Genomic DNA, 9,967 nt, shown 5'->3' on the forward strand with positions numbered 1-9,967 from the left:
TTGGAGGGTGAGGCAAGCGCACTTGCGGTTGGATGTAGGGGGTGAGGGCATCTCAGCAGTGAGAACTGAGGGGGGAGACCTGGTTCAGGGGAAGTGGGCGTGTGAAGTCTGAGGCTACTAGATGTCAAATGGGTGGGTCAGGGCGTGTGTGGGCTGAGTGAGCCTGAAGTTCAGGGCAGGGGATACTTTCGAGAGTCATCAGCATCCAGGTGGGCGCCAGGGGCTGGAGGAAATTACCCAAGAAGAGTTCAGGTGCAGAAGAAAAGGATCCCAGGACTGAACCGGCGCTGCGTCACTCTGTGCACGGTTTCTTAGCCTTAACAGCATTTCGTGACTGATGAGTCTTCACTGTGTGTGTGGGGCGGTGTCCTGGACCTTGTAAGATGTTTGGTAGCATCTTTGGCCTCTACCCGCTAGATGCCAGTAGCTACCCCCTTCCTCCTGTGGTTAAAGTCAAAAATGTCTGCAGACGTTGCCAAATGTCCCTGGGAAGGGGCAAAAATCACTCTGTGAGAATCACTGCTTTAGGATTTGGGAGAAGGAAAGGAAACTGAGGAGTGGCCTGTGAGGAGGGAGCAGAGTGACCCCCAGGAAGGGTCCACCGTATAAAACGCTGCTGAGAAACAGTAAGAGCAAGACTCAGAATGAGCCTGGCACTTGGTGGCGTGGAGTCACAAATGACCCACCAGGAGCAGATTCAGTGGAGGGTGGGGTGCAGATGCCCTACAAGGGTGAAGGGGAGAATGTGAGGGATTAGAGACAATGACCAGGCAAACGAGAAGGTGGCGGCTGCAGGGGGGGCATAGAGGGCTTCTTAAGGAGGGGGCGGGCCCTTAGAGTGGGCGAGTGATAGCTGGTGGGGGGGTAACTGAAGGAGCAGAGTCCTGGGGGACATGAGAGGGGTTGGGGTCCAGGGCATATGACAAGGACTTGCCCTAAGAGCGGAGATGCAGCTCGGATGCAGGTGCGCTTGGGGGATGGGTGCCTGCCGGATGGCTTCCATTTTCTCTTAAGTACAAAGCAAAGTTACAGCTTACGGGTAGGGGGCGGGCAGGAGGGGGGTGCCGATTGTGAAGCACGGGTAAGTGAGCTCACTAGGAAAGTCTGGAGATTTGCGGTCATGAATGTAAAGCGAGGCCAGTCGATGCAGTGCGTGTTCTGCTCTGGAAAAAGCAGCTGCTTGGTCAAAGGCAGGGTGGATGATTTAGGTTTGACCAGGGTTGGGGTTTTGTCAGGAGAGCTGTGATGGAGGGAGAGAGAATGATTGACTTACATCACAGAGGGCACGGCTCAAGGGTCTGGGGAGGTGGGGAGGCTGGGTCATACAGGGTGGTCTGGGGTAAGAGTCCCAGGGATTTGAAAGGCTGGAGCTTCTGGTGAAAGCTGGGGGGTGAAGCCTGGTTGGGGATCATCCCCATGGGCCCTCAGGGCAGGGACAGCAGCACCTTGAGCTGCTGGAACCCTGGCCCAGGAGGCAGTGGGGCCAGTCTCACCTTTCAGACCTGGAGAAGTGGTTCCAGGACTTTCAGAAATCCTTTTTTTTTTTTTAATTAATTTATTTATTTATTTTTGGCTGTGTTGGGTCTTCGTTTCTGTGCGAGGGCTTTCTCTAGTTGCGGCAAGTGGGGGCCACTCTTCATCGCGGTGCACGGGCCTCTCACTATCGCGGCCTCTCTTGTTGTGGAGCACAGGCTCCAGACGCGCAGGCTCAGTAATTGTGGCTCACGGGCCTAGCTGCTCCATGGCATGTGGGATCTTCCCAGACCAGAGCTCGAACCCGTGTCCCCTGCATTGGCAGGCAGATTCTCAACCACTGCGCCACCAGGGAAGCCCTCAGGGCTTTCAACTAAGGTGGCACATCTCTTGCTGTGCTCTCACAGCCAGGGATGGGACAACTGTCTCCCCTTTCTTTGGAAAAGATGCTACTAGGTCACCTTTCCCCCACGGCCCCTCTTTCCAAGGACATCCCTTGGGGATACCTTCATTTGGGTACCACCTGTCTAAGAAAAACTCACGTGTATGTCATCTGCTGATGCCTGTTACCATTACTCTTCACCTTTCCACAATCTTGGCCAGGTACTGGGGACAGAGAAGGGATGTCTGCTCTGATGGAGGGGGTGGTGCAACAAACCATCGGACTCCATCTTGCTCCGAGCGTGAAATTGGCACTGAGGGAGGGCAGGGTAACTCCCTCTGCCTGAGAGGTGGTGACAGGTGAGCAGACCTTGAAGACAGAGTAGGGGTCCACCAAGCACAGAAGGAAGGGTAAGGAGGGCGTTTCTGGCAGAGCAAACAGCCCCTGGAAAGGATTAGAGATATGGGAGCTCAGGGCACGTCCAGGGACCAGCAGGTAGCCTGGTGTGGCCCGGAAGGTGGGCCAGTGCCTGTCACTGCCTCCCCCTCCCCCCAAACGTGGCTGAGAATAATCTAGGCAGCTCCTGCTGCTGGCTGGTTGTAGATCTGGGACTGAACTCTGCCAGCCCTGGTGGAGCAGGATGATGAGGGAAGGTCAGATCTAGTTTGGGAAGGGCTGAAGGAAGCCCTGCTGGGGCCCGAGGTTCTGATTCATGCAGGGCTCGGTGGAGCAGGCAGCTGGGGACTGTGTGTGGAGGGGGAGATGAAGACCACAGAGAGGAACGGGAATCGAGTTATGTAACAGTCCCCACTGCCCCGAGAGCCAGCCGCTGGTCTTGGGGGTGGGTGGGGCTGGGAGGCAGCAGCGGGCGACACAGAGCCTGGGTGGGTGGTGGCTGAGCCTCAAGGACTCTCTCTGGCTGTCCTCAACCTAGGCTGGTACCCAGCAGGGCCTGGTGTTGCCCCTTCAGGGAAGGCCCAGGTGAGAATCAGCATTGACTTGTAGGGGGGAAAGGATGGGGTGGGGTGGGTATGAGCAGCCCTGGCCTCAGTTCCTGCAGAGTCCTGGAGGCCTGGCCTTTCAAGGAAAACAAGCCAACAGACAAAAGGCTGCTGCTGATTGCAGTGTCTGGGGAGATACCCACTGGCCCCCCAGCCTGAGAATGATGGGAGAGGGTGAAAAATGGTCCTTCTCAAAGCCCATTTGGGCCACCAGGGTGCTCAGATTCCCTGCCGTGGGACAGGGAACCACGGGGACAGGCAGGAACTTGCTTAAGTGGCTGCTTCCCCAGATCCAAAGGCCACCCCTCTGTCCTTCCTCAGGGAAGGGGTTTCTGAAACCTCTCCATCCCTGGCGACCGTGGGGTGGAAACCCAGCAAGTCGAAGGATGCATTCATGAAACCTCTCTGGAGGGGGCAAGGGAGGCTGGCCGCCTCTCCAAACCTAGCCTAGGTAGTACCTACCCCACCAGGCTGTAGGCACTCTCATCTAACAGGGGAGCTGGGTAGGCTGGCAAGAGGCAGGGAGAGCCCAGGATCAAGGAGGATGTCCCTCAGTTCTGCCATGTGGCTGGGGGGTGGTGGGTACCACCTGTCTGAGCCTGGGTAGGGGTGACACATTGTGGGCACCTTGAGGTCATACTCTGCTCCCATGAAGATGGAGCAGGCACGCTGGATCAAGGTCATGTCCTCTGGAGGAGACTTACTTTCAGAAGTGGATCGATGCTTTATACAGAGGATGCCGTGCACAGCTGCGGGCTAGCGACGTAAGGCCTGGGTCTAGGCTGGGGTTACAGCATTAGGGGCTCTGGAAAAGGTGAAAAAAGCGCCCTTGAGGCTGCCCAGGCTGGCGCTGGTGGCAGTGGCCACAGGGAGCGTGGGTAGGGGGAAGGTGTGTGACGACCGCCGGTCCTGCGCAGCTCTTTGAGGCCAGAATGAGGTTAGGGTGCGGTGTGTGCTTAGCCGGGAATTTCTTCTCACCCCAACTGCTTTTTCCAGGGCTACTCCAAGGGGGGTGCGCAGTTTGCGGGGTGGGGGAGGAGTCAGCAGGACTGGAGCAGGGAGGGGGGGGGGTCCCTACAAATGCAAAGGGAAGCTCTTCCCTTCGAAGCTGCCCCTGAGACCAATATTTTCTCTGAATTGAGTCAAAAAGACCCCGCCCTTGACTAGGTCTCCTTGCTATGCACCAGGGGACATCCTCTTCCTACTGGTCACGAGGTCGGAGTTTGCAAGTCCCCCCGCCCCCCTCCGCCTGAGTCTCAGTTGTTGCTGAGACTTGGGTCCAAGCCAGTTTTTTTCTTACCTCTTTGCCGTTAATGGAGGAAACTGAGGCAGCTGCAGGAGAAGCAGGAAAGCTGAAGTCGTCAATCCCAGGCTCTGAGAACGCGCTTGCCCCCCGCCCCGGGCTTGGGAGCCTTCTCAGTGGCCCCGGGACGCGGCAGGAGGCGGGACTCTGGCTGGTCGCAGACGAGCTCGGCAGGCGGGTGGCGGCAGGGGGCGCTCGCCACCTGGCCACGCGCGCCTCCTCGGGCTCCGCAGGCCCGACGGAGTCCAGTCGGTGCAGAGAAGCATTTGGGGAATGGGTTCGCAGCAGTCTCGGCTCACCTCACGCCCTCCGTGGGGCTTCTTTCCTCTCGGGCTCCGGTCAGGGGGTGTGGTTTATTCTGCTCCGGCGCCCCGACACAGCCACCCACCCTCTCCTTGGGGCTCTTGGGTGGTGGGAGGGGAGGTCTGCTCGCGCCCACCGTCCTAGACCCGGGGGCTCGGTCCTAGCCCCGCAGTCCGCAGGAGAGACGTCCCGCCTCAGCGCCCGCGGACCCGCCAGCGCCGCGTCCCAGCTCCCCGCGTGCACCGACCCTTCCACTTCTGCCAGCATCCTTCCTTTGGTCCCGAAGACCCCAGACGCCGGGCCCCTCTGACCTGCCGCAGAGCGGAGGCCGGGAGGAAAACGGGGTAGGGATGCCAAGGCGGAGGCCCGGGGCGCCGGGAGGCTGCGGTCCGCCCACCCCTCAGCGAGGCGCACCTCCCACCCACCCTGGGTCTCACCGCCCGCCCCGCCTCCCTTCCCTCCTCCTGCTCCCGCCTCCGGTCTCCTCCCTCCTCCAGCCGCGCTCTCTCTCCTCCCCACTCCCCTGCCGCGGCGGGCTGCCTGCAGACGCGGCTCCGGGCTAGAGCCGGCGGAGCGGAGCGGGCCTCGTCCTCCTTGCCTCCTCCGAGAACCGGCGGCGCGCCCCCTGCCCGGCCGGCCGGGGCCCCGCGCCCCAGCGTGAGTCCAGCAGCTTCCCAGCGGCGGCGCCCAACTTTCCCTCGGTTCCGGGCGGGGCGGGGACGGCAGCGGGACATCTTGGTAAACTTCTCCGGGGCAGACGGCAGGGATCCCGGGCGCCGGTGCAAGAGGATGTAGGAGGGCGGTGGCCGGCCCCGGGCGTCCCCCGCCCTCTTGGCCCCTTTCGACCTGGCCATGGGGCTCCAGCACCTTCAGCGCAGTCAGGGGGGCGACCCCCTCGTCTAGCCGACCTGGGTGGGAAAGCGCTGTCGCCGGCTGTGCACGCGCTGGGCGAGCAGCGCCCCTTCTGGCCACGTCCGGCCCCGCCATGGACCACCAGGAGCCCTACTCCGTGCAGGCCACTGCGGCCATCGCGGCGGTCATCACCTTCCTCATCCTCTTCACCATCTTCGGCAACGCGCTGGTCATCTTGGCTGTGCTGACAAGCCGCTCGCTGCGAGCCCCGCAGAACCTGTTCCTAGTGTCGCTGGCTGCCGCCGACATCCTGGTGGCCACGCTCATCATCCCTTTCTCGCTGGCCAACGAGCTGCTGGGCTACTGGTACTTCTGGCGCACCTGGTGCGAGGTGTACCTGGCGCTCGACGTGCTCTTCTGCACCTCCTCCATCGTACACCTGTGCGCCATCAGCCTGGACCGCTACTGGGCCGTGAGCCGCGCGCTGGAGTACAACTCCAAGCGCACCCCGCGCCGCATCAAGTGCGTCATCCTCACCGTGTGGCTCATCGCAGCTGTCATCTCGCTGCCGCCCCTCATCTACAAGGGCGACCCGGGTCCCCAGCCCCGAGGGCGCCCTCAGTGCAAGCTCAACCAAGAGGCCTGGTACATCCTGGCCTCCAGCATTGGATCTTTCTTTGCACCCTGCCTTATCATGATCCTTGTCTACCTGCGGATCTATCTGATCGCCAAGCGCAGCCACCGCAGAGGTCCCAGGGCCAAGGGGGGCCCTGGGGAGCGTGGGTCTAAGCAGCCCCGCCCTGTCCCTGGGGAAGTTTCAGCCTCAGCCAGATTGCCAACTCTGGCCTCTCAACTGGCTACTGCTGGAGAGGCCAATGGATGCTCCCAGCCCACTGGGGAGAAGGACGAGGGGGAGACCCCTGAAGACCCTGGGACCCCCGCCTTGCCCCCCAGCTGGCCTTCCCGTCCCAGCTCAGGCCAGAGTCAGAAGGAAGGTGTTGGTGGGACGTCTCCAGAGGAGGAGGGGGCTGAAGAGGAGGAGGAGGAGGGGTGTGAGCCGAAGGCCTTGTCAGCGTCTCCCGCCTCAGCTTGCAGCCCCCCCCTGCAGCAACCCCAGGGCTCCCAGCTGCTGGCGACCCTACGTGGCCAGGTGCTCCTGGGCAGGGGCAAGGGCACTGCGGGGGGGCAGTGGTGGCGGCGGCGGACGCAGCTGACCCGGGAGAAGCGGTTCACGTTCGTGCTGGCCGTGGTCATCGGCGTCTTCGTGCTCTGCTGGTTCCCCTTCTTCTTCAGCTACAGCCTGGGTGCCATCTGCCCTCAGCACTGCAAGGTGCCCCACGGCCTCTTCCAGTTCTTCTTCTGGATCGGCTACTGCAACAGCTCGCTGAACCCTGTCATCTACACCATCTTCAACCAGGACTTTCGTCGTGCCTTCCGAAGGATCCTTTGCCGCCAGTGGACCCAGACGGCCTGGTGAGCCCGCCTGCCCGCTGCCCGTGCGGGGTTGGTGCCAGGTGGTGCCAGAGCCACCCTACTTCTTGCCCTGTTTTATGTGGCCACCTCCGTAGGGCTTTCTGGTCCCTTCCCTGCTCCTGCAGGCCTCATCCCGGGAACCCCCTCGGAGGGGCAGGGTCTATTTGAAGCTTCCCCTTGCTGGCTTGGCCGTGGGGGGCCATCTTCTCCACCCCCTGCCTGTGCAGAGGCAGATGGATGAGGCTTGGACCTTCCTGAATGTAGCCGAGGCCAGGCTCCCTCCCAGAACCCCAGACCCCTGCAAACCTTGAGGACCCTGTGTTTTCTGGTTGATCACTTGCTTGTGGTGTTTTGTTTCTTTCTCATCTTCCCCTTGAAAAGAGCAGGGAGCCAGCCTTCTGCTTTTTCCAGGAGGGCCTGCTGCTGAGGAAGAGGCAGAAATGACGATGGGCATCCGTGCTGTGTGCCCGTGGTCCCCATTAGACCCTGGGTGGGGGTTTATGGGCTGGCACCATCTTTGGGCCCTTCTTCTCCTTCCCCCTGCTTTTGGAGTTGTAACTCCAGAACTGTGGATCATTTTCCTCACCCGGCGCCCCTCTGGGAGGCTGGTGGGTGCGTGGATGCCTCAGTGGGGGTGGTCTGGGGGTCTGGCCTCTGCCTCCACGGGAGAGCCCTGATCACTAGCATTCACCGCCTGCAAAACCCAGGGCAACAATAGCTTGCCGCCTACTTGCTGCAGGGAGATGAAAGGCTTCGCAGAAAGTTTTGAGCTCCGTGGGGGAACGCACTAGAGAACCAGAAAATGTGATTATTCGGTGATATAAAAATCCCCCTTTTCTGGGTTTACCACCGCCTGTCTTCCTATAGACTTTTGTTCTGTGCCTGGGGTGTGAATTCCTACCCCAAACTGGAAGTGGGGAGTGGCAGACAGAACCACGACTTTAGTTAAAGGATTTCTTCCAGAATGTGTTCTTATGCCTGCAAAGGTTTGAGTTATTACGCTGCATGACAACTTCTCGACATTTCACCTGCAACACCAAGAGGGTTTTCATTGGCTTGGACCCCCCAATGGGGGAGAAGTCTTTTGTCATCAAGCAGGCACATTGTTTCCCCAGGATCGCTAAAAATACCCACCGCATGGGAATGGTCTGAGATGAGAGCATGTGGTGGGGTGCTGGGGCTAGAGCAGGTGAGAAGGAGCCCCATGGACTCCCAGGGGAGCCTCCCACTGGAGTTCCTGGGCAGGGCTCCAAGCCCCAGATAGATCCCTTTGATGCAGAACTGATTCCACCCCGGGTGGGTACCGTCTGCCCATCTCAGACCCAGCCACGTTGCTCCACCCCACTGATGGGCCTCCAGGGGCCTCTCCCTCCTGGTCCCCTCCCCCACCCCAGACCTGGCACCTGGAGCAATTGGGAGCATGTGGGGGATGTTTTGCAGTCTTCCCCATGCGAGTGCCTGGCTTCACCATTAAGCCGGTGAGCATTTTGTCTTGGGGGCGGGGCTGAGCAGCACAGGCACTGCGGGCACGCTGATGGGCCTGGCTAGACTTGGAGGGATGCTGAGGGAGTTTTCTGGGGTGGAGAGAATGGAGGGGACCAAAGAGAGTCCCTCCTGGGGTGGGAGGCTGTCCAGTTCATTCCCTGGTCCCAGTGTGAGGCCAGTGCATTGCCTCGGGCAGGGCTGGGGAGGCTGGGCCCAGGGGAGGGGCTGGCTTATGACATCTGCTGACTGGTCTTGTGTGTGCCCCATGGGACCCCTGCTATTGTTGCCTGTGACTCCCTTGTTGTGATATGCAGGTTTTTTTTTTTTTTTTAAGTCTGAGCTATTTTATCAATAAAGGATATTTTGTAGTAAGCAAGCTGTGTCCTCATTGTCCAAGGGCTGCCAGAAGTAGCTGTTCCTCACCTACCTGAGTAGTAGACTCTGCGCATGGGCGCCCTCCCAGGGCCAGTTGCCCTTTGCTCCTCTGGGTGCGGCTGGCTGGTACCCACCCACCTGCCTGCCTGCTTTGTCCACTCAGCATCCCTTATCCATCATTACAAGTCAGTGGGGGCGAGAGTCGCCCGGGGAGCCTGAGACTGGCTGCCTGGGAAGGGAAGGAAGGGAGGGCATCCCAGAGGAGATGGCCTTTGGGCAGGGTCTTGGGGGAAGATCAGGAGTATACCAAGAGGGAAGACAGGAAGGTATTCTGGGCAGGAGAAAGCACACGCAAAGCATGTTGTGTTCGGTGAATTTGTGGCAGTTCAAGAGTCAGCCTGAAGCCAGCCCTGATGGGCGAGCAGGCACAACAGCTGGGGGCCAGCAGGGGTGGTCAGACACCACCCACATGGGATGGGAGGAACATGGGGAAGGGGGAGGGGGAGGAGGGGAGGAGGGGGGGGAGGGGAGGCGAGGGGGAGGGGGAGGAGGAGGAGGAGGGGGGAGGGAGGGTCTCTCTGAAGAATGTTTTAAGCTGCTGCCTTCAGAAAGGGGCAGGAGAGGGGGATGGAGCTGCTTTGTCAGGCTCTCCAGCACTAAGATTCAGAGCTGGAAGGCCTGCAGATGGTTCCTCTCAGTCTCCTCACTTCCCAGGTGAAGGGTCTGAGGCCCCAAAGGCACCCTATGAGCTGGGTTAGGAGCTGAGTCCACCAGGCTTCCTGTCACCGCAGAGAAGGTAGTCTCTGGCCCCCGAACACGGCTGGCCTGGTTCTGTGGGCAGGGGAGGCCAGGCAGCAGGCTGCTGTCAGGAGCAGGCGGCAGGGGGTGGGGTAGGGCCGATGCCAGTGGCAGGACCCCAGGGAGGGATGAAGCCCGGGTGGGGAGGGCCCAGATCCGGTGGGGGGAGGCCACCCCCGCCACAGCCAAGCATTCACACTTGAAGGGGGCCGTGGCTTCTGCCAGAGGCAACGACCAGAGACTCCAATGTATCCACCACCACGGGTGGACTTGGGGACACAGGGCTTCACTGAGGACTTTACAAGGAAGCCAGGCCCTGCCTTGAGGAGCTCCCAGCGCCTCCCACCAGCCTGTGCACCCACCGCTAAGGCCCCGGGCCTGAGGAGGGCGGATCAAGGTAGCTCACTTCTTCCCGTTTACTGAGCCCATGGCTCTTCTGCTGCTTCCTCTGATTACCTCATTTAATCCTATAAGGTAAGTATCAGCCCATTTTATTCCAGGGAAATGGAGGCTTAAAAGGAT

The 9,967-nt window shown here is 60.5% G+C and overlaps 1 protein-coding gene and 1 long non-coding RNA gene across 2 annotated transcripts; one reads left to right on the top strand and one right to left on the bottom strand.

The window, feature by feature from the left end:
• Positions 1-1,151: 1,151 nt before the first annotated feature.
• Positions 1,152-4,805, bottom strand: LOC132376815 (uncharacterized). Its single transcript, XR_009506434.1, has 4 exons — positions 4,157-4,805; positions 3,561-3,661; positions 2,016-2,299; positions 1,152-1,786 (listed from the first exon to the last, which is right to left on the bottom strand). It is a non-coding gene; the product is annotated as an uncharacterized LOC132376815 (long non-coding RNA).
• A 194-nt stretch (positions 4,806-4,999) lies between these two features.
• Positions 5,000-8,604, top strand: ADRA2B (adrenoceptor alpha 2B). The gene has a single exon (XM_059942408.1). It carries the CDS (start codon positions 5,448-5,450, stop codon positions 6,789-6,791), a length of 1,344 nt encoding a protein of 447 aa, XP_059798391.1. The 5' UTR covers positions 5,000-5,447; the 3' UTR covers positions 6,792-8,604.
• Positions 8,605-9,967: the final 1,363 nt, after the last annotated feature.

This window comes from Balaenoptera ricei, chromosome 13, assembly GCF_028023285.1.
Source record: "Balaenoptera ricei isolate mBalRic1 chromosome 13, mBalRic1.hap2, whole genome shotgun sequence".
Taxonomy (NCBI): domain Eukaryota; kingdom Metazoa; phylum Chordata; class Mammalia; order Artiodactyla; family Balaenopteridae; genus Balaenoptera; species Balaenoptera ricei.

What these genes read in the sequence shown, in the direction of transcription:
- ADRA2B (XM_059942408.1), top strand. Translation starts at nt 5,448, where the DNA reads ATGGACCACCAGGAGCCCTACTCCGTGCAGGCCACTGCGGCCATCGCG.